This window comes from Podarcis cretensis (genome assembly GCF_951804945.1).
Source record: "Podarcis cretensis genome assembly, chromosome: 9".
NCBI lineage: Eukaryota > Metazoa > Chordata > Lepidosauria > Squamata > Lacertidae > Podarcis > Podarcis cretensis.
The window spans coordinates 74,679,510-74,703,218 of record NC_137178.1 but is presented as its reverse complement, the minus strand read 5'-3'; the positions used below and the strand labels follow the sequence as shown (position 1 = coordinate 74,703,218).

General features: G+C 45.9%; 1 protein-coding gene across 1 annotated transcript; it reads left to right on the top strand.

The window, feature by feature from the left end:
* The first annotated feature begins 5,124 nt into the window (after positions 1-5,124).
* CYP11A1 (cytochrome P450 family 11 subfamily A member 1) lies at positions 5,125-23,070 on the top strand. Its single transcript, XM_079991624.1, has 9 exons — positions 5,125-5,519; positions 11,439-11,594; positions 13,049-13,248; positions 15,501-15,704; positions 18,102-18,262; positions 19,132-19,298; positions 19,943-20,021; positions 21,016-21,207; positions 22,313-23,070. Exons 1-9 carry the CDS (start codon positions 5,230-5,232, stop codon positions 22,433-22,435), a joined length of 1,572 nt encoding a protein of 523 aa, XP_079847750.1. The 5' UTR covers positions 5,125-5,229; the 3' UTR covers positions 22,436-23,070.
* The last annotated feature ends 639 nt before the right edge of the window (positions 23,071-23,709 follow it).

The following is a 23,709-nucleotide window of genomic DNA, read 5'->3' as shown; positions in this document are numbered from 1 at the left end:
AGAAAATGTGGTCCCTAGTAACTATTATTAAGTTCACTTATTACAAAAGAATATAGTGGTACCTCAGGTTAAGTACTTAATTCGTTCTGGAGATCTGTTCTTAGCTTGAAACTGTTCTTAATCTGAAGCACCACTTTAGCTAATGGGGCCTCCTGCTGCTGCTGCTGCACCGCCGGAGCACGGTTTCTGTTCTCATCCTGAAGCAAAGTTCTTAACCCAAGGTACTATTTCTGGGTTAGCGGAGTCTGTAACCTGAAGCGTATGTAACCTGAAGCGTTCCGGAGCCCTGTTCGCATCCTGAAGCTAATGCAACCTGCGTCCATGGGTTGCGATTTGCTGCTTTCCATGCATGCGCGTGACATCATTTTGAGCGTCTGCACATGCGTGAGCGGCAAAACCCAGAAGTAACGCGCTCCGTTGCTTCCGGGTCGCCTGGAGCACAACCTGAAAATGCTTAACCTGAAGTTACTTCAACCCGAGGTATGACTGTACTTATAAACCAGGTTCGTTAGGAGAAATGGTATTTTTTGGCAGTGCTTTGGAGCAACAAGTTCAGTGATAATGTCCAATTTTAGGCTGCTTTCAGCCTGCTGTCATAGTGTTTCTTCATGCCCTTAATTATTTTATTTATATTGTTTGTTAATAAAATATACACAGGGATGTAATAAAAGAAAGTAAAAGTGTTAATCAAATAATTATGCACTCTGTAACGGCGGGTTTCGAAACCTCCTGTTTTCAGTGGGAAAAGCTGACAGGAACACTTTGCTGCTGTGTCAGAACAGAATGTACACAGGGTCAGATTAAGACCTTCAGAGGCTTTTTAAGCACTGAAAAGATTATGGTGTCCCCACTATACGCAATTCAAAATTAAAACAATACTAAACCACAAAACAACATTCTAAAATAAAAAGCCCATAGATTTATTTCAACACATGAGATTTCCTTGCATTCTTATACAGTATATGTTAATAGGCTCCCTCCCTTAGCTGGAGATAAGTAACAAAAAGACAGCAGGACAAAATGGAGTAAAAGTGCAAGGATGGAGCGAAAGAAGTCTAAACAAGTTCTGATTTCCTGCTATGACGACTGCTATAATGTCTTTTATTTTTTTAAATGTCAAATTCCCCCCTTTTTTAAAAACACCTTTCTCATATTTCGCCCCCGTACCCTAAGCACATGCTTAGTCTGTCCATTGGATGTGCCATCACTAATTGTACAGCTCAGGAAAAGGTCCCATTAATAATAATAATAATCATTTTATTATTTCTACCCCGCCCATCTGACTGGGTTTCTCCAGCCACTCTGGGCGGCTTCCAACAAAATATTAAAACTGCAATAAAGCACCAGACATTTAAAACTTCCCTAAACAGGGCTGCCTTCGGATGTCTTCTAAATGTCAGATAGTTGTTTATTTCCTTGACATCTGACAGGAGGGTGTTCCACTTAGCCACTACTGAGAAGGCCCTCTGCCTGGTTCCCTGTAGCGGCTCACCTCTTGCAATGAGGAAACCCTTCAAATCTTATGATTTTTATAGACTTGAGTCTTATTTAGCAGAAAAAGCAATTGCTAAAATGGTTAGACCATTTTTTGGGGGGAGGGGAGTGGGGGTTAATTATTTATATATTTATTTATACCCCGCCCATCTGGCTGGGTCCGTCAAACAATAGTCCGTCAAACATTAAAAGCTTCCCTAAACAGGGCTGCCTTCAGATGTCTTCTAAAAGTCTGGTAGTTGTTTTTCTCTTTGACATCTGGTGGGAGGGCGTTCCACAGGGCGGGTGCCACCACCGAGAAGGCCCTCTGCCTGGTTCCCTGTAACTTGGCTTCTCACAATGAGGGAACTGCCAGAAGCCCCTCGGCGCTGGACCTCAGTGTCCAGGCAGAATGATGGGGGTGGAGACGCTCCTTCAGGTATACATTTCATCTTATTAACTATCTGCTTTGGTATGTAAGTTTGGATCAAAGTGCTGCCTCAAAAAACAACCAGCTTTAACAACCAGCTTATCAATCAATATATCCATTTACATCCCCTCCTTTTTTATCCCCCCCCCCCGAACTTCCCTCATCTCATCTCTCCGGTTTCTTTACACATATTATCCTCTGCATATTGTAAAATTGTACACATCATTGCCTTATCTATCACATATTCAACTAATAAATTTGTGGATGTTTATTCAAAACCTGACAAATCATTTTGTTGTCGTTTAAAATAATTTGTAAAAATTTCCCATTATTCCTTGAAGTACGATTGTCCTTGTCACGCAGTTTATATGTCAACTTGGCAAGTTCTGCATAGCTTATCAGTTTTTCTTGCCTCTGTTCTTTCATTGGGATTTCCTCGTTCTTCCATCTTTGTGCTTACAAGACTCTTGCCGCTGTTGTCGTTTTTTATTTTTCTTGGCAGGTCTTGTCCTACAAACCCTAACAAAAATGCTTCTGCTTTTTTCCACCAATGTGATTTTAAACATTTTTTTTCAATTCATTGTATATCATTTCCCCAAAATTTTTAACTTCTCTACATTCCCTACATTGTTTGAGTGTCAATGCTAAGAAGTTTCCATCAATATAAAGGAAATTGTTAATACAAGCAGGTACAGTTTGTCGGGCAAAGGTTTTCTTCCTGTGCTGGATGAATGACAACCTGTCTACCCTAAAAGGCTCCCAAGGGTGGGGGGCTTGCCCTGTAGCCGCACAAAGTTTTTGTGTCGGTTCTTCAGAATATGCAATGTCCCAAATTACTTTTGTGCATTTAAACCCTCTCTCCTTTCTAGCTATGAAAATTCTTGCTGCCATAAATAAGCAATCAATTAAACATTTTCATAAAACCCCTTGGTTGTCTTCGCTGAATGCACCCAACAATGCTATTTGGGGAGGTGTTTTTTCACAGACTTTCCCAGCATTTTCATTATTTTTGCAAATATCTTGTCCCAAACTGGGAAACTTTGGCACAGTCCCACCACTCCATTTTGGTAACCATCCAATTTCATTTTTGTATGGTTTTGAAAGAATTTTCTTTAAATTTAGCTGAAGTTGTGTTATAAGGATTTTTTCCTACACAGCTGCCCAATCCTATTATTGTTTTTATCATCACCATCAGTAGTAATTACCCTCCCTTCAGCCTAAGGTCCAAGGTCTTCATTATCCATAGCAGCTAAATTCCACACTCATTTTAGGGCCTCTTTTGCTCCCACATCAGTTTAGGTAACATGGTTTATAAGACAGATATAAACCCTTTCTCCTGGTCACTTGTATTAAGACATAATTTTTCAGATTGGGTTAAGCTTATGTTACCTTGCTGTATAAAAGCTGTTGTCCGGTGACAGTACTAATTTAATTCCACACACTTCTGGGTAATGGTCTGGCATAGATACAGTAGTACCTTGGTTTATGAACTTAATCCGTTCCAGAAGTCCGTTCTTAAACCAAAGCATTCTTAAACCAAGGCGTGCTTTCACATAGCAACGGGGGACTCAATTTACACTCAACAGGAAGCGGAACATGCTCTGCTTCCGAGGCAAAGTTCACAAGCCAAAACATCTACTTCCGGGTTTGCAGCATTCTTAACCAAAGTTGTTAATAAACTAAGTTGATCTTAAACCAAGGTACCACTGTACATAGGGATGTGGGTGACGCTGTGGTCTAAACCACAGAGCCTAGGGCTTGCCGATCGGAAGGTCGGTGGTTTGAATCCCCGCGATGGGGTGAGCTCCCGTTGTTTGGTCCCAGCTCCTGCCAACCTAGCACTTTGAAAGCATGTAAAAGTGCAAGTAGATAAATAGGTACTGCTCCAGCGGGAAGGTAAACGGCGTTTCCGTGCGCTGCTCTGGTTTCACCAGAAGCAGCTTAGTCATGCTGGTCACATGACCCTGAAAAACTTGTCTGTGGACAAATGCCGGCTCCCTTGGCTAGTAAAGTGAGATGAGTGCCGCAACCCCAGAGTCGTTTGTGAGTGGACTTAACTGTCAGGGGTCCTTTACCTTTATCTTTGTACTACTGTATATAAATCTTGCAAGTTAATAAAATTAATTTCTTTTAATGCATTAATGCTTCTTTCCCTATCCTTCAGCTAAAAGCCTGGATGTTCATGTGATGGGATTATTGGGGAAATGCCTGGAATAAAAACCTCACCTCTGTACTTCCAGACTTCCAAAATTGTTCTCTGTGTGCTATCCTGTGATTTCCAGCTATTAACAATTTTTATTCTAATAAATAGGACTCTGTTGCAAGGATGTTCCATTTGGACCATTGCTTGTCTTTTGGGGCTTTGATATATGAGTGCAATATAATTTTAGTAACGGAATTACCCACCCAGCCCTCTGATTTTCTGTATCTGAAATGCTTTAAAAAAGGTTTCCAATGTTGCGTTCAGCCTGTATATATGTTTAAATAAACCTTGCAGCAACGAAAATGCCATCTGTCTCCAGTGACCTTCGTTTCAAGGAAACCGTTTCTAAGGTCTAGATTTAAAATGCAAAAGGTTTCTGCTTCCTTTACGATTCATTCTCATCGTCATCAGTGAATCTGCTTGTCTTTAGAATTAAAAAGGTAAAGATACCCCTGCCCATACGGGCCAGTCATGTCCGACTCTGGGGTTGTGTGCTCATCTCGCGTAAGAGGCCGGGAGCCAGCGCTGTCCGAAGACACTTCTGGGTCACATGGCCAGCGTGACAGAGCTGTTCTGGCGAGCCAGCACCAGCGCAGCGCACGGAAACGCCGTTACCTTCCCGCTATAAAGTGGTACCTATTTATCTACTTGCACTTGGGGGTGCTTTCGAACTGCTAGGTGGGCAGGAGCTGGGACCGAACAATGGAGCTCACCCCGTCGCAGGGATTCGAACCGCCGACCATGCGATCGGCAAGTCCTAGGCACTGAGGTTTTACCCACAGCGCCACCCGTGTCCCTTAAGAATTACTTTAGAATTACTTTAGAATTATATCTTTAGAATTACTTACCCATTATTTGTTTTGGTTTATCTCGTGTGTACTTGCCTTTAAAGTTACACGTTATCTTAGCCAAAAGACTTTGTTCAAATGAATAATATCATAAAGGGGGCGGGCAGATGGGCTGGGATTTCAAGCCAAAAGCCACTGGGCGTTCGGCATCCTTGAGACGGCATCCCAGCTGCTATAAGAGCCTGACCTTTGGAGAACTTGCATCACTTCCAAAGGATTTCTCCTCTGGCTGCTTTGTTCTCTCTTCCTTTTTTCTTTTATTCCCTCCTGCTGCAATGCAAGCCAGGCATGGTTTCTGCCTCCCTGGCTTGGGCATCCCCAGCAGCTTGAGGATCTTATACTGGTCTGAAACTACCCGGCCTCTGGGCCACCGCAGAGTTCACGCAGCTTCTGGAGAGTTGCACCACTCTCCTCTGCGGGAGAAAGTGGGCAGGCCATTTGACCAATTACCTGGCCACTGGAGAAACAGCTGGCTCAACCTGTATCACTTCTGGAAGGAAGACGGCTTCCACAATGTCCACAACATCATGGTAAAGAAGTTCCAGCAATTTGGGCCAATCTACAGGTAAGGGGGTCTCTTTTGGCTGATATGTTCCACCCTCTCTCATTTCTAGCAGCTCCTTGGGCTTTCTGAAACGATTTGCTCATTGCTTTTTTTCTTTAAAAAAATATGTTTAAGGGGTGCTTTCATTTTCACTCAAATAAATCACCATTTTATAGTTCAAATCAGGGGAAATAAATAAATGGACAGGACAGAGAAGGCTTATTCCAAAAGATGGCTTTTAATTTTTTAATTTTTTTTAAAAAAGGAAACTCAGAGGGGAAGACACAAATTCTCAGACCAGAATTTGTGGTTCTGCCAAGAAAGAAAGAAAGAACTGATTATTAAGGACCACAGAAATTATTTTTTAAAAAATATATCCAGAAAAGAAGGAATTGAGGTCCTTCCAGAAGCCTTCCCGTATCCAAAAATAAATGGTAAAACAGAGGGGGACGACGACCAGACATTGACAGATACTTTCAATTGGGGTGGGAAGAAGAGAGAGAGAATTAGTGAAATAAGAGAAGGAAGGGGAAGGGGCGCAGGGCGCATCTCCCAGGGGAGGGAGCTTTTTGGCGGGGGCGCCCAAGGCCAGAGGATCAGAGGACGGCGGAGCTCGCAGGTGGCCGCTTCCTTCCTGCCTCTCCCCTCCTGCTGCCGCCGCATCCTTCCCAGGTGCATTTAGATTCACAAAACGTTTAGGGGTTCGCGTCCCCCGCGCGTCTCCCCAGAAAAAAGGACTGGATTTGCTCATGGGACCATTTAAGACTAGGCTGCTGTTTAAAGGACATCAACCCCCCCCCAGCTCCCATTCCTGGGAACTGTAGTTTGCGATGAGTGCTGGGCGCAGTGCTATGTGAGGGGTAATTTACAGTTCCCAGGCCACTTTGGTGGGGAAATGTGCTTCCATTGTCCTTTAGATGATTGATTCACAAAATAGGGGGTGGCAGCGGGATCGCCTAGGGGGGCGCTAAGAGGCAAGGGGTCGGCGCATGGCTGTCAACTTTTCCCTTTTCTTGCGAGGAATCCTATTCGGAATAAGAGAATTTCCCTTAAAAAAAGGGAACAGTTGACAGCTATGGGTGGGCGCTGGAGCTGTGAATGAGCTTCAGACTTTGAAAAGTTTGTCATCAATTTTGGTCAGTTCAACTAAATAGTTTTAACTGGATTTTGAACAAATCTGCAACTAAATGTTGCTGTTTTGAATTGTATGGTGTTATTGTCCTCTTCAGTGGGTCCCGCAAAAAGCCATTTCCTTCCCCCCCTGAGCTGTTAGCCTGGAATCTCACTGACCCAAAGGAAAGTCTGGCCCAAACTGGCTGGCCCTTTGACAATTGTAATTATTGTGACAATTCCAATTATAACGGTGAGTTATGTTCAACTAACATTTACTCAGAGGAGATCTAAGAGCCATGGCTAATTTCACCCAGTATTCTCTGAGTAAGAATTGAATATAATTCTGAACATGTCTTATTTTTGTTCTTTCTGTTTAACTAACATATCACTCGGCTGTTTTGATTGTTTAACTGATAACTGATTAAGCTACTCTGTGATTTTTTGCATCTTATCTGACTTTATTTGCTGACTTTGGCATTGTATAAATCTCTCTCTATGTGTACGTGTGTGGTTATAGCTATACATATCAATTAGCAAATAGTGTGCAAAACTGTTCTCTTTTCTGGCAATGCCATTAAGCAGGCACCCATTTACAGAGGGGAAATGTTTAAATCAGCTTGCTTAGTTTGTAGAGTTTGTTTTATATGATTTTTCCCCTAGTTTTGATTTTGTATATCAAGAAGCCCTCTTAGAAGACCAAAAAACCATTGCAGCTCCTTGCAATCTGCTTACTATTCCAAATATATTTAAATATTGCCCGTCCTCATTCAGACCTGCTTCCTTGTTTCCCCTTTGTTGGACATCTTACATCTAGGGGAATACGAATATATATATATATATATATATATATATATATCTCCCACTCATCTGACTGGGTTGCCCAAAGTTCCCATTGTTTTGTGTATGTTTTCCTTAAGAGAAAACACTTGTCTGCCCAGCCCCTACTTTACATAGAGCAGGGGTCAGCAAACTTTTTCAGCAGGGGGCCGGTCAACTGTCCCTCAGACCTTGTGGGGGGCCGGACTGTATAGTGGTTCCTCGGGTTACATACACTTCAGGTTACATACGCTTCAGGTTACAGCTCCGCTAACCCAGAAATAGTACCTCAGGTTAAGAACTTTGCTTCAGGATGAGAACAGAAATTGTGCAGCTGCGGCGCAGCAGAAGCAGGAGGCCCCATTAGCTAAAGTGGTGCTTCATGTTAAGAACAGCTTCAGGTTAAGAACGGACCTCCAGAACGAATAAAGTACTTAACCCGAGGTATCACTGTATTTTGAAAAAAATATATGTACGTATTCCTATGCCCCACAAATAACCCAGAGATGCAGTTTAAATAAAAGGACACATTCTACTCATGTAAAAACATGCAGATTCCCGGACCGTCCGCAGGCTGGATTTAGAAGGCGATGGGGCCGCATCCGGCTCCTGGGCCTTAGTTTGCCTACCCATGGCATAGAGGAAGATATGGGTGGTGCTGTGTTCTAAACCACTGAACATCTTAGGTATGTTGATTGGAAGGTCGGTGGTTCGAATCTGCACAGCGGGGTGAGCTCCTGTTGCTCTGTCCCAGCTTCTGCCAACCTAGCAGTTTGAAAAGCACACTAGTGCAAGTCTGTGCACTCTGGTTTCTGTCACGGTGTCCTGTTGTGCCAGAAGCGGCTTAGTCCTGCTGGCCACACGACCCGGAAAGCTGTCTGTGGACAAACACCTGCTCCCTTGGCCTGAAAGCGAGATGAGCACTGCAACCCCATAGTTGCCTTTGACTGGACTTAACCATCCAGAGGTCCTTTACTTTTTTACTTTGCACATCAGATCCTTGCTCCTTACTCTCACCCTGTCTTTAGAGATGGTGTGTGTCTTTCAGATAAGTTAATAAAAATATTTTTGGCCTCAGCAGAACAGGGTGTTTCAAAATGATCGTTCCATCAAATACAATTTACTGCCAGCAATTTTGGTGTGGTTTTTGCTTTTTGCTTAAGAACATAAGAGCCTTCTGGATCAGGACAAGAGGAGCCCATCTTAGTTTTGCTCCCTGTTCTTCCAGTGGCCCATTATGTGAAACCTGAAACCAGGATTTGAGCACAGGACCTCGTGATTTCCAGCACCTGGTATTGAGAAACATTGTGCCTCCAACTGTAGTCAGAACATAGCAATCCCGACTAGTTGCCATCGATAGCCCTTTCCTTCTCCATGAATGTGTCCAATCCCTTTTTGAAGCCACCCAGATTTGTGGCAATCACAACCTCTTGCAGGAGGGAGTTCCATAGGTTAACTGTGCTGCTTCAAGACAATTTCAGCATCAGAGAATGAAATAGCAGGTATCATAATGTTAACAGGAATTCATTTCAAAAGGCTGTGGCCAGAGGGCCTGTCTGCCAGCTCAGTCAGTCTGCTGTCCACCTGCTAACTGTGAGTAATATCCAAGGCAACACGAGGACCAAGTATAACAATGCAATATCAATATAAACTCTTTATATAGTCTATACGGAACACTGAACAATATGAGAAATCAAATAAACAGAAATCTTATAAATCTCTTATATCCGGAATCACTGTTCACTACGTCTGTTTGCAGACCACTTCGGCAGCGTTGGACGTCATAAAACAAAGCTTTAACGGCTTGTTTTCATCAGATAAGAATCTGACCCTTTGCTTCTTTCAGGGACTTGCATAGCCCACAAAGACTCTCAGAGACTTATGTTTATTTGGTTCTATGTTTTCAAGAGAATCCATCAAGAGTGCACATTTAGTGATTTTCAGAGATTTATATGATTTCTGTTTATTTGGTTTTCATATTGTTCAATGTTCCGTATAGACTATATAAAGAGTTTATATTGATATTGCATTGTTATACTTGCTCCTCGTGTTGCCTTGGATATTACTGATAATTCTTTGCAACACAGGGGTTTAATTGTTTGGTTACACCTGCTAACTGTGAACAGGTAACTTCAAGGCTTCTGCTCTCTCACTGCCTTGTCTTTAAACTGGCCTTGAACCTTTTGTGTGGGAACTTGCCCTCTTGACCAGGGGTCAGCAAACCTTTTCAGCAGGGAGCTGGTCCACTGTCCCTCAGCCCTTGTGGGGGGCTGGACTATATTTTTTTTTGGGGGGGGGAATGATGCAAGAGCACCATGAGCCCCGGTGGCTGCTTACCTGTGTCTTGTGAGCAGCAGGGACTGGTAGCAGCGGCGATGGCGGAGGAACAATGAGCGGTGAGCAAAAGGGCTCTGGAGAGGGGCTGCTTAAAACCGCAGCCGCTGGAGCGCTGCTGCTGCTGGCACCAACAAAGCCCAGCCTCCTTCCTTCCTCTGGGCAGGGCGGGGAGAAGCCAGGAGGAGGGAGGGAGAAGATGCCAACGCCACGTGAGGGAGAGGGAAAGAACGTGTGCGCTGGCGATCCACGCGGCGATTCCCGGACCATCCGCGGGCCGGACCCAGAAGGCAATTGGGCCTGATCTGGCCCGTGGGGCTTAGTTTGCCGACCCATGCTCTTGGCAGTCTTTTAAACAGAGGACTGTCAAGTGAGACGTAGAATTGTAGAGTTGGAAGGGAACTTAAGCGACATCTAGCGCAACCCCCTGCAGTGCAGGAATTACAGTGGTGCCTCGCAAGACGAAAATAATCCGTTCTGCAGAAATTTAAAATCTATTTACAGAAACACTGTAAAATTATTGAATGTTAATGACGTTGGAATGAAACGAAGTGGTTCTAGCAACAAGGCAAACTAAGAATATGCAAGAATGGATTGATATTAGATGAAAATATGAAATTATAATATGTGAGGATAAATAATTAAGGGTAAATTAAGAGGGTATGGATTTGCTGAACAAATTTTTAACTGGAATACAAAAAAGGGAGGTGTGAGGAAGTCATGAAAATAAGTTAATGAGTGATATTAGAAAGAGGGATTTTCTCTCTCTTTTCTTTGTATGTTAAACTGGTTTTTGTATTTCTGTGTGTGTGTTTTTCGTTTTACTGTTTTGTAACTCTTTTCTTGTTAAAAAATTAATAAATATTACTTTAAAAAAATAATAATAATCCGTTCTGCGAGTCTCTTCGTCTAGCGGTTTTTTCGTCTTGCGAAGCAACCCTATTAGCGGATTAGCAGATTAGTGCTATTAGCGGCTTAGCGGTTTAGCGGCTATTAAAGGCTTAGTGGCTTAGCGACTAAGAGGCTATTAGCGGCTTAGCGGCTTAGGAAAAGGGGGGGGGAAGCAAAAAAAATCGCAAGACTCGCAAGACGTTTTCGTCTTGCGAAGCAAGCCCATAGGGAAATTCGTCTTGCGAAGCGCATCAAAAAACGGAAAACCCTTTCGTCTAGCGGGTTTTTCGTCTTGCGAGGCGTTCGTCTTGTGGGGCACCACTGTATAGCATGTTCAGCCTGTTTGATGCTGGGTCTTCTGCTGCTACACTTTTGTGTTACTTGCCGAAAAGGCAAGTAAGAGGTGACATGATGGAAGTTTCTAAAATTATGCCTGGCATGGAGAAAGGCTTTTCTCCTTCTTGCATGACGCTAGTTGGTGAAGGGACGCAGCAGCTGCAAGCCGTGATGGCTGGCTGTCTTCTGCCGCCAGGGCTGAAGGCAGCAGCGTTTGTGAACACCAGCGGCTGGAAAACACAGGAGCAGAGTGTGATGTTCTTGTTCCCTGGACCTACTTGTGGGTTTCCCACTGGCACAACTGGCTGGCCACTCCAAGAGCAGGATGACAGACTAGGTGGGCCGTTGGCCTGATCCAGCGGTCTCTCCTTACGTTCTTCCTCCAGAAAAGAGAAGGCCTGGGTGGTGAGCAGTTGCAATTCACCCTGTTCCTCGTTGCTCTTGCTGCAGGGAGAAGCTGGGCACCTACGAAAGCGTCAACATCATTGATCCTAAGGATGCGGCTTTGCTCTTTAAAGCGGAAGGCGTGTACCCAGAGAGATTCATGGTACCACCTTGGACGGCCTATCGCGACTTCCGCAATAAGGCATACGGAGTGCTTCTCAAGTAAGGCTTGTGTGATGTCTTGGGGGCAAGAGGGCATTTTGTGACCAGGGAATCTATAGGGGTGGGGAATAACTGCAGAAAAGCATACATAGGGAATCTGCAGGAAATCTTAGGGGAGGACTGTTCATTTTATTTATTTATATTTTTTTAAAATAAATTCTTATTATTCTTCTCCTTAAACAGTATTTTAACAATACAGTAACACACACATTTACTTTCAGCTTTGCCAAGCCTGTGGCCTCCCTCCCTCCCTTCAGCAGGTTTTCCACTTTCCAAAACCTATCTTGCACTTTAGCTCTTTAGCCTATTGTCCACGCTGTAGAATTTATTTCAGTCCTGCTAGTGTCTTCAGATTTTTGCAATTATTATTCAAATATGCAATAAATTTACTCCAGTCCCTTTGAGATTTTTGATCGTCCTGGTCTTGAATCCTGCAGGTCAGTTTGGCCAGTTCTGCAAAGTCCATCATCTTCGCCTGCCACTCCTCAGTCATTGGTAATTCCTGTAACTTCCACTTTGGGGCCCATTTTAATGGTGACCGCCAGCCACTGGGAAGTATTATGTTTGAGTCCTACTCAGAGTAGATCTATTGAAGCTGATGGACATCCAGCTCAGTGCTGCCTTCCCCAACCACTGCTTTGGATGCCAACTCCTGCCAGCCCCAACCAGCATGTCAAAGGGTTAGGAGTGAGGACTGTTCATCCTCGAAACCCAATTATTAATAACTTTCAGGGGGGATTTGAACATATTCCTGTTTACCCAGGCATTTGGGTGAATCTGACCCCTTTTGACATTGAGATGAAGAGGTCACAGAGGTCACGAGTCCCTTTCCATGCAGTCGCTGGACTTCCTATAAATGCTGTTGGCTAACACTTATTGGAAGTCCAGGTAATTACTATTAGTGTAAACTTGGGATCAGTTTATTCGCTGGGATCACCAGGCACTGTCCCCCAAGATGATCATGTGGGGTAGTACATGATGCCTTGCCCCAACTTGATCACTTCGATGGGCAGAACTGCCCCTGTTACAGGTGCCAAAGAACACCTGCTCCACTTTCACAAGACCTCCACCTTTCAGCACCTACACTTTGGAACTCCCCGCCAATGGATACCAAGCCTTTACTGGACTTTTTTTGGTGCTGGCTAAAAAAATTCTTGTCTAGACAAGCCTACCCAGATGCTTAGATAGTTGATGCAACGTTTAACCTGTTTTCAGTCTATTTTTATTTTAGCATCTTGAAAGTCTTACATTTTTTATTAATTCTCCTTATTATGAATTTTATTGCTTTATCTTCTTATTAAACGAAACCTGTTTTGAGGGTTTTCTTTTTACAATGATAAATGTCATGAGATAAATAAGTAATATGAAATGATGTAAGACCCTGCATACGTTTCTTCTGCATTTCCCTGGGATCTGTCCTCGCTGATCCTTCTGTTTCTCTTTCACCCACTTAGGAGTGGCGAGAGTTGGCGCCATGACCGCCTGGCCATCAACAGGGAGGCCCTGTCCCTCAAGATGACCGATCACTTTGTGCCTCTCCTAAACGAGGTGGGGGAAGATTTTGTCCGGAGAGTGCACACACAGATCCAAAGAAGTGGGCAGGGGAAATGGACGGCTGACCTCAGCAACGAGCTGTTCCGGTTTGCTCTGGAGTGTGAGTGGGCAAGGGGGCTTGGTGGGAGGGAATATATTGCAGGAAGGTGTGCTAGGTGACCCCCAGGGTCCCTTACAACTCTGTCGTTCTATGATTCCAGGAATAAGCGGTGGCTTGAGAGAGGATACAGATGCCTCCACTGTCAGAGGCAGCATGGCTTCCAAATACCAGTTGCTGGAAGCCACAGAAGAGGAGTGTCTTGGTCTTCCACTGCTTATGGGTTTCTCCTTGGGGCATGTGGTTGGCCCCTGTGAGAACAGGATGGTCCATTGGCCTGATCCAGCAGACTTTTCTTATGTTCTTCTTTTTTTCTTTTTCCGTTTCCTATAAATCTTATTAGGGACGCAGGTGGCGCTGTGGGTTAAACCACAGAGCCTAGAACTTGCCAATCAGAAGGTTGGCGGTTCGAATCCGTGTGATGGGGTGAGCTCCCATTGCTTGGTCCCTGCTCCTGCCAACCTAGCAGTTCGAAAGCACATCAAAGTGCAAGTAGATAAATAGGTACCACTCCGGCGGGAAGGTAAACGGCGTTTCTGTGCGCTGCTCTGATTCGCCAGAAGCGGCTTAGTCATGTTGGCCACATGACCACATGACTCAGCCAGTAAAGCGAGATGAGCGCCGCAAGCCCAGAGTCGGCCACGACTGGACCTAATGGTCAGGGGTCCCTTTACCCTTTACCTTTATAAATCTTCTTCTTATTATTTTACATCCACATACAATCTTAGGTACATGTACAGCCTTAAATAATTATACCATTAAATATTGATTCAAACTTGTATTTGTACATGCTCTTTTCTTATAATTTCTAACTAAACAAAAATAAACCAAAGTAAAAAATCCAATAAAGTAAATTATATGAAAACAGACTTCCCGTCATTTCCCGATGTAAGTTACATTTACGACATTGAATGTACTTATACTTCTTACCTCACTCTTACTATAGTCTCTAGTACTTTCTTACAACATATCGTACTGTTATTCCTTGCTTAGTAGTATTTAATTTACACAAGGGTCATTCAAACACTGCCATAGATGTTATGTCGTTATATTTTTGTAGGTATTTCTTGAACATATCCCATTTTTGCGTGAATGATTGTTTTGTATTTCCCCTTAATCTATCTGTCAATTGAGCCAATTCTGCATAGTCTAATAACTTATTCTGCGATTCCCTTACTGTTGGTACTTTCCCCCCTTTCCAGTTCGATGCAATTAATAACCGGGCAGCGGCTGTTGCACATATAAAGATTTCTCTTATATTTTTCGGGATATCACTGCCTAAAATTCCAAGTAGAAATGCTTCTGGCTTCTTTGCAAATGATAATTTAAAGATCTTTTTCATCTCATCATAGATGTGGTTTCAGAACTCTTTAATTTTTTGGCATGTTCACCACATACGGTACATATCTCCTTTTGTTTCTCCTCACTGCCAACATTTGTCTGAAATATTTTTATACATCTTGGAGAGTTTTGATGGTGTAAGGTACCACCTGAACTGCATTTTCACCATATTTTCTTCAGTTGTGTAACAGGCCGTAAAATTCATGTTTTCCAAAGAGTTTCCAATTCACACCTTGCTATGGTGTTGGCTGAGGTAAAAGACAAGGTAAAAGACAAGATGGCGCCCACCCACAAGGCACATGCAGAAGCCTTCCATAGGCCATTGTCTTCCACTACAGGGCAAGGCAGATGCCGCTCAGCTCTGGCCTCTTCTGCTACCTCAACACCTGCTGCCTCACTCTGCATCACTGTAGGACTGGCTCTGAGTTAAACTGTGCAACTCCCTCCCGCAGTAGGCAGCGATGGCTAGCAACATGTGATGGCTTCAAAAGAGGATTAGAGAAACCCATGGAGGAGGAGAGGGTTGTCAGTGACTATGAGCCACCATGGCTCTACCTCCACAGTTGAAGGCAGCATTGCTTTCAAATACCGGTTGCTAGAAAGAGCAGGAGGGGAGACTTGCTGTTATGCTCGGACCCGGCCTTGTGCGGTTCCCACAGGCAACTGTTCAGCCACTGTGAGAAGAGGATGCTGGGCCAAGGCTTTTCTTATGTTCTTGAGATCTTAAAGTCCATTGTGCAACAACACCCAGCCACAGGAAATCATAGAATCGCAGGGATGGAAGGGACCCATAGGGTCACCCATGGGATGTGCGGCCAATGTGCTACCCATTTGACTCCCACCCCCAGGTGGACAGAGTATGGGGCGTTTCTGTACAGCAGGGATTCATTTTCTTCTTCTGCCCTTTCGCCCAGCGGTGTGCAATGTCCTGTACGGTACCCGCCTGGGACTCCTGCAGGATGTCATTGACCCAGAGAGCCAGCAGTTCATCGATGCCGTAACCCTGATGTTCGACACTACCTCGCCGATGCTGTATCTCCCGCCGAGCCTTCTGCGCAGGATCAACTCCAAGATCTGGCTGGACCATGTGAAGGCCTGGGACATCATCTTCAAGCATGGTGAGCATGTGTTTACATGGAGCCCCAAGGATGGGGCACCTTTCTAAGGTCAAGGGCCTTCTAGGGTACTTTCTTGGCAACCTAGAACCTGGCAACCTGGGAGGTAACCTTCTAAGCAACCTCCCAGGGGATGGGGCAGAGCAGGAAATGCAAGTTTTACCTTTGCACAGTAGGCTAGTCCTTAAACATGCTCAGACTTCTCTCTCTCCTGCATTCAGGTCAGCAAGAAGCACATTGCTTTAGTTTCTTTCCTGCATTGTGGTGGGTTAGACTAGAAGACCTCTGGGATCCCTTCCGACACTAGTTCTAAGATTCTGTGATAACCAGAGTTCAAGAACACATCCACTCTGAGGGAAATATCTACAACTAGAAAAGAGTTCTCGGATTTATTTTATCTGACTCTGATTTTACAAAACAAAGTTGGTAAAACAAATGAAGTGTCACGAGATCAAGGTCTTTCAGGAAACAGATAACTTGTTACTAATTATACTAAATCTAGTGACTGTATTCTGAACAAGGTAGTAAGTGCACAGCTTCTTTTAAACTTCAGTGGCTTATTTCAGTCATTGCTCTTCCATTAGGTGTTACAGGTTCCTAGACTAGATGGTAAATGCTCTGCTTATTTCCAGTCTCCTTTCTCTAGCCGTAGGTGTTTTCCTCAGGGTGTATGTTACAACGACAGACCAGAGCCAACCTTCCTTAACTTTCCCTCCGGCTCCCTCTTAAACCATCACCCTCTCCCTCAAAATGGCTCCTTTTATTCTCACTCCCAAAGTGATGGCTCTGCCCCCCCTTGACTGGCTGTCTTGACAGCCAATCAGAGAGAGGGTCCAGCCCTTGGGTGGAATTCCAAGACATGGCATCACCAAACCCTGGTACAGCTCGGCTGTCCGTCACACCATTGATTGTGAAAAGGAGAGCAGGAGTGGAAAACTGCTGGCCCTCCAGTTTCTACTAGAGGCACGGGCAGTTGCCAGGGATGATGGGAGGAGTTGCTCGGGGACATCTGGAGGGCCACAGGCCCCCCAAACCCGAAAGAGCAACATGGCAAAGAGTAGCTCCAAGCTCCACCTGGGGGTGGAGGGGTGGGAAAGAAGGCCTTTGAGGTGCTTCAATGAATCACAGGAATGGTGTCTGAGCAGTTGAAGGAGGAGGGGAGGGGGGCAGAGCAAGGGAGACTCAGAGTCCCAGCTTGCCTTCAGCATCAAGGCTACATCTAGGAACGTGTAAACATCAAAAGCTGACATATGGTCATTTATCCGTTTCGCCCTGTGCTATCCATGCAGCGTTCTCCAAGGTCACACAGTGAGGTCTTAATTTATTTGGAAATGCTTTTCGTTAACTGTAAAAGAACAGTAAGAACAGAAAAAGAGCCTCCTGGATAAGGCCAATGGCCCATCTACTGTAGTGCAGCATCCTGTTCTCACAATGGCCTATGAAATGCTAATAATAAATAATAATAATAATAATAATAATAATAATAATAATAATAATAATTTATTAAATATACCCCACCCATCTGGCTGGGTTTCCCCAGCCACTCTGGGTGGCTTCCAACAAAGTATTAAAATACAGTAGTCTATTAAACATTAAAAGCTTCCCTAAACAGGGCTGCCTTCAGATGTCTTCTAATAGTCTGGTAGTTGTTGTTCTCTTTGACATCTGGTGGGAGGGCGTTCCACAGGGCGGGAGCCACTACCGAGAAGGCCCTCTGCCTGGTTCCCTGTAACTTGGCTTCTTGCAGTGAGGGAACCACCAGAAGGCCCTCGGCGCTGGACCTCAGTGTCCGGGCAGAACGATGGAGGTGGAGACGCTCCTTCAGGTATACTGGACCGAGGCCGTTTAGGGCTTTTAAGGTTCAGCACCAACACTTTGAATTGTGCTCGGAAATGTACTGGGAGCCAGTGTAGGTCTTTCAAGACCGGTGTTATATGGTCTCGGCAGCCGCTCCCAGTCACCAGTCTAGCTGCCGCATTCTGGATTAGTTGTAGTTTCTGGGTCACCTTCAAAGGTAGCCCCACATAGAGCGCATTGCAGTAGTCCAAGTGAGAGATAACTAGAGCATGCACCACTCTGGCAAGACAGTCTTAGAATCTCATTTCTTGTAACTTGTGTCCATTCGTTCGGGTCTTTCCCTCTGGAGCAGCAGAAAATAAGCTTGATCCATCTACCATGTGACAACTCTTCAGATATTTGAAGATGGCTCTCCTACCTCCTCTCAGTCTCCTCTTCTCCAGGCTAAACATCCCCAGCTCCTACAACTGTTCCTCCTAAGTCTTGGTTTCCAAACCCTTGGTCACCCTCCTCTGCACCCCTTGCAGCTTGTTAACATCCTTCTTAAACTGTGGTGCCCAGAACTGGACACAGCGCCCACTTTCTTCCTCTCTGTCTCACCAGCTGACAAGTGTATCCAGAACATCTACCGAGACCTCCGCCTGAAACGGAGAAGTGACCAAGAGTACACGGGCATTTTGTCCAGCCTCTTGCTGCAGAACAAGTTGCCTCTCGAAGATACGAAAGCCAGCGTCACAGAGATGATGGCAGGAGGTGTAGACACAGTAAGAGATGCAGGCAGGGCTGTTGACAACAAGTGTGAGTTGTAGAGATCTGGCTTTAAAGGGGTCCTGAACTGAATTTCTCAGCAGTGCCTGCCTCTAAACCAAACTGTTACAGGAGACACTTAGCACCTGTTTCACATTTGTAAGAACTCAGTTTTTTAGTGTGACACTCTGGAACTCCCTGCCTATTGAAATCAGGCGGGCACCTTCGCTGTACTGTATTCAGCGACCGCTGGAAACATTCTTGTTCAGACAAGTCCACCAGATGTTTAGAACAGGGGTAGGCAACCTAAGGCCTGTGGGCCGGATGCGGCCCAATCACCTTCTCAATCCGGCTCACGAATCAGCTTGTTTTTACATGAGTAGAATGTGTCCTTTTATTAAAAATGCACCTCTGGGTTATTTGTGGAGCCTGCCTGGTATTTTTACATGAGTAGAATGTGTGCTTTTATTTAAAATGCATCTCTGGGTTATTTGTGGGGCATAGGAATTTGTTCATTCCGCGCCCCCCCCCCCCAAAAAAAAAATATAGTCCGGCCCACCACATGGTCCGAGGGACGGTGGACCGGCCCATGGTTGAAAAGGTTGCTGACCCCTGGTTTAGAAAGTCAGTGTGAATGTTAATCTGTTTTTAGTCTATCGCTGATTTTTTTGACTGTTTAAAATAATTCTTTTTACTGATAATTTTATGCTTTATTGCTGGAAACTGCTTTGAGAGGTTTATCTTACAACCAAGCAGTGTATAAATTTTATGAAACAAGATAATACATTTGAAGAAGGCATCGATCCAGTATGTACAAATATTTGGGACAGAAGCCAGCCCAGTATCTCCTTCCTTCTCTCCCCATTGATTCATGGTCTGCTTCCAGACTTCAATGACCCTCCAGTGGGCAATGTATGAATTGGCCCGGGCTCCTGGCCTGCAGGAGCAGCTGCGGTCGGAGATCCTTGCTGCCAGGTCGTCTTCCCAGGGGGATGTTCTGAAGATGTTGAAATCTGTGCCGCTGCTCAAAGCTGCTATCAAGGAGACACTGAGGTAGGGCAGCAGGCGATGGGGCGGTCCCTGTCTAGGGTGGAAGGATTGCCACATAGGGGGGAAGCACCCAGGCTCCAGAGGCTGCCTGCAGTCTAACTTTGGGTACGTGGCAAGGAGTGGGGAAAGAGGGTGGTGGTAGGAAGTCAGCAAGAACAAATCGGGTTGGCAGGAATGGGTCCCTTCCACTTCTGCAATTCTATGCTACTACCTCTGGAGTGGGACATGGGTGGCGCTGTGGGTTAAACCACAGAGCCTAGGACTTGCCAATCAGAAGGTCGGCGGTTTGAATCCCCGCGACAGGGTGAGCTCCCGTTGCTCGGTCCCTGCTCCTGCCAACCTAGCAGTTCGAAAGCACGTCAAAGTGCAAGTAGATAAATAGGTACTGCTGCAGCGGGAAGGTAAATGGCGTTTCCGTGCACTGCTCTGGTTCGCCAGAAGCATGCTGGCCACATGACCCAGAAGCTGTACGCCGGCTCCCTCGGCCAATAAAGCGAGATGAGTGCCGCAACTCCAGAGTCGGTCACGACTGGACCTAATGGTCAGGGGTCCCGACCTTTACCTTACCTCTGGGGTTAAGCTCTCCAGAGTGGATTAGGGCTAAGTGGATGAATGTCTTCCCCCCCCCCCCCCGGTCTTTCCTGAAGGCTCCACCCGGTCGCAGTGACATTACAGAGATACGTGGCGCAAGACATCATTCTTCAGAATTACTGTATTCCTGCCAAGGTGAGTAACCAGGATGGAACGGCACCATTCTTTGATCTACCATTACCGTTGTGAAGCTGTGTGTTGATAATGATGCTGTAATGGTTCTAGGGGTTGCTCGTGCGTAAACCGGCGCCACACCTGGCTGGGTTGCCTGAGTGAACCTTTTCTGTCTGGACAGCCACTCGCCCATGGCTGTCTCAATTGCTGGCAGAATCCGTCAGTGGGAGTTTCTTGAACTTCTTCCAGCAAAGAAGCTCTTTGACGCCTAGTCTCCGCCTACTCTCCCTGCGCGGAAGCCTTCTGTGCAGGGAGGGTGTGGGCAGCGGAGGACCCGTGCTCTCCCCGCTGGTCCCTGGCGAGGAGTCATGGGACCGCCTCGCCGATTTCCCCATCTGCCCCCCTTCTCCACTGGTGCTGCGCTGATTTCCTTCCCCAGAAGATGGGCTGCTTCTCCCCATCCCGGGACGCTCTCCGGAATCCCTCTGGAGCTCCCTCTCTCCCTCTGGTCCCAATGGCAGTTCCCTGACAGATGCCATGATCCAATTCAGTGATCAGCAAAGATTTTCTTTGTTTTCCTGGGCCTTAGGGCAGCATCATTGGTATGATTGTACCATTAAACCCATTTTAAATATCTTAGTGTGACTTGATGGCTGCATTTTCATTATTATGACTACTTGGTTGTGACTCGCTTAGGGGCTTTAGTGGGAAGCAAAACATATATTTAATAAAGCGAGCCTAGCCAAGCCTAATCTAACCACCAAAGGGGAATTGGGAGGGGGGGCCATATCAATGGCGGACCTTGGCGTCTCAAATTTCAGTGGCGTCCTGTGCAACTGCAAAATCTGGTGCTCATATCTGGGACGTCCATAGTTGTGGCCCCTGCTGTCCCAAAAGCTCCATGCCTGGTGTTACTGAGCCAGTTGCACTCTCCTAGACCCGCCATTGGGCCACATACATGAAAAATCTGAAAACCTAGGTATATATTCACTAACCCTTTTCCTCCTCTGCACAGACATTGGTCCAGGTGGGACTTTACGCGATGGGCCGGGATCCCAGGTTTTTCACCAAGCCCGAGCAGTTCAACCCGCACAGGTGGCTGCAGGCGGACTCCACGTACTTCCGGGGGCTGGGCTTTGGCTTTGGCCCACGCCAGTGCCTTGGGCGCCGGATTGCTGAGCTAGAGATGCAGCTCTTCTTGATCCATGTGAGTCTGGCCCTGCCTCCCCCGTGACATGAATAACCAGGTGCACCAATATAGGATGGGGGGATGCCTGGATGGTAGCAAGACATGTGAGAAGGATCTTGGGGTCCTAGGAGACTGGATTCTCAACATGCAGGGAGGTTAGGCTGGCCTCAACCAGAGCCAGGGCTTTTTCGGCTGTGGCCCCGATCTGGTGGAACGCTCTGTCACAAGAGACTAGGGCTCTGCGGGACTTGACATCTTTCCTCAGGACCTGCAAGACAGAGCTGTTCCACCAGGCCTTTGGCCAAGGCATAATCTGACCCCCTCCTTCGGTAATCTTCATAGAACTCTAGCCCAATGGTTGCCATCAATTTGATTCTGAATTGGTTTTAGAATGAATTGATTTTAGAATGCTGTGTTACTTTTACTTTTATTATTGTTAGCCACTCTGAGCCCGGCTTCGGCTGGGGAAGGCGGGATATAAATTATTATTATCATCATCATTATTATTATTAGAGTCAACTGTGTGATGCAGCTGCAAAAACAGCTAATGCAATTCTAGGCTGCATCCACAGAAGACTTTTGTCTGGATCAAGGGAAGTCATGGTACTGCTCTGCTCTGCTCTGCTTTGGTCAGACACCAGCTGGAGTCCCATGTCCAGTTATGTGTACCAAAGCAATGGAAAAAGGAGCCATTGAAAAAGGCTCATCACATCCAATTCTTTTTTTTTATTAGCTTAAATTTGTATCCCACCTTTCCACTGAAAGGTGTGGCAAGTGGCATCTTGATACAAAACAACAAGAGCATACTGCTGTATCCAACTTACTTGTTCAGAATAGCCCTGTTGAAACCAATCATGTACAGCCCTATGCTAATTGCATGGACTTGGGTTTACTGTCAGTAATACTGAGACACAATCTGTATTCTCCTTTTCAGTGATAGAAAAAGGAGCTATATATATACAGTATGAGTCTCTGAGATTTAAAACTTGCTGCCCTGGGTATGGACCTCCAAATCTGAGTCTTGGGGCTCCTGGCTATGCCCTCACAAGCCTACTTGTTCTCCTGGATCGCACCCTGGTACTAAATGCTTCTCTTGACCCCCCCCTTCCTTCCATCTCTCTAGATGTTGGAGAGCTTCAAGATTGAGACCAAGAGGGGAGTGGACATCAACACCACTTTCAAACTCATCTTGGTTCCAGATAAGCCCATCCAATTGACCCTCGGGCCTCTGCACTCCCAGCTGTGAAAGGAGAAGGAGTTCCCATTAGCCTCTGGGGCAAGGCAAGACACATGGAGCCTCCTTCAAGGGGAATGGGGAGCTGCCTGACCGGTCCACTCATATCTGTGTATAAAGATCCCTGGGTGTCCAGTGGCCGTTTTTCCTAAATGCAAAAAAGGGAGACACTAGCATTGAGATAAATAATTTGGGGTGGGACTCCTTAACTCCCACGCAGTACAATTTAGACCAGGGCTGGTGGCTTCACCCACCACTGGAACGTGGCCCCAGAGCTGAGAAAGGTTCTCCACCCTGATTTAGACACTGGAGGGGAAAAGCATGATTGTTGCACAGGTCTTCCCATAGTCTTAGGGCCAAGCCAGAGGCAAGTCTAGAAGGCTTAAGAATGTTAGACAAACTCTGCTAGATCAGGCAACTCAGCGGTTCAGCACCCAGCTTCTTGCAGTGCTGTGGGGAGGCCCCACAGACAGGCCTTAAAGGCATTAGGCCTCTTAAGCTGCTGACCCCTCGTCCAGCAACAGTGGAGCCACGAGTGCCTGTGAAGACGGGTTTTCTACTGAGCCAGCAGCTGTTGAATGACTTCCACTCCAATAAAATTGTTGAATTCTCTATTAAAGGCACTGGTGGCAAATGTCACAAATCAACTGCATGTTGTGTGGAGAAATTTGTTCTTTCCCCTGTCTTTAATCCCCCGCCAATCAATTTCAGTGGGTGAAATGTTCACTTCCTAGGGACATCTGGTTTGGAATTCAGTCTTGACTGCCTTGGAACTCAGCCCAAACTAGCCCCAAATTTGTCCGGGAAACAGAATAAGCCAAGCCAAGGCAATCTGATCTGAGTTTGGGGAAACTCGCTTGCTGCCATTAAGAGCGCCCATTATTCAGGCAGACATTGTCTGGGGATGTGGAAACCAGACTTTGTTCTGTTAGCCACCATCCTTTTTTATATGATGAAGGGGATAGTACCCCCAACCTCAGCGTCCTTCAACAAGCCACCCCCCTTCTTGCAGGGAACAAAGAATGTGGCAGGACTCACAGGGGATGGAAATGAGAGGGCAGGTTGAGGAAGCCCCTATTCCCAGGATCCTCCCTGGCAGATCCACCCACTCTTGTCAGAGCCAATCCCACCTGCCCCCCCTGGTTATTGGTCAATCCTTCCTCTGCATCATCCTGACTCAGCCCGTTTATGAAACTTACAGGGAGAGAGACTGGGTAGCTCCTGCGCACGGCAAATGGTCCCAGCAGGAGCAAAGGGTTGGCTTCTACCCGAGCATCTTTACAGTG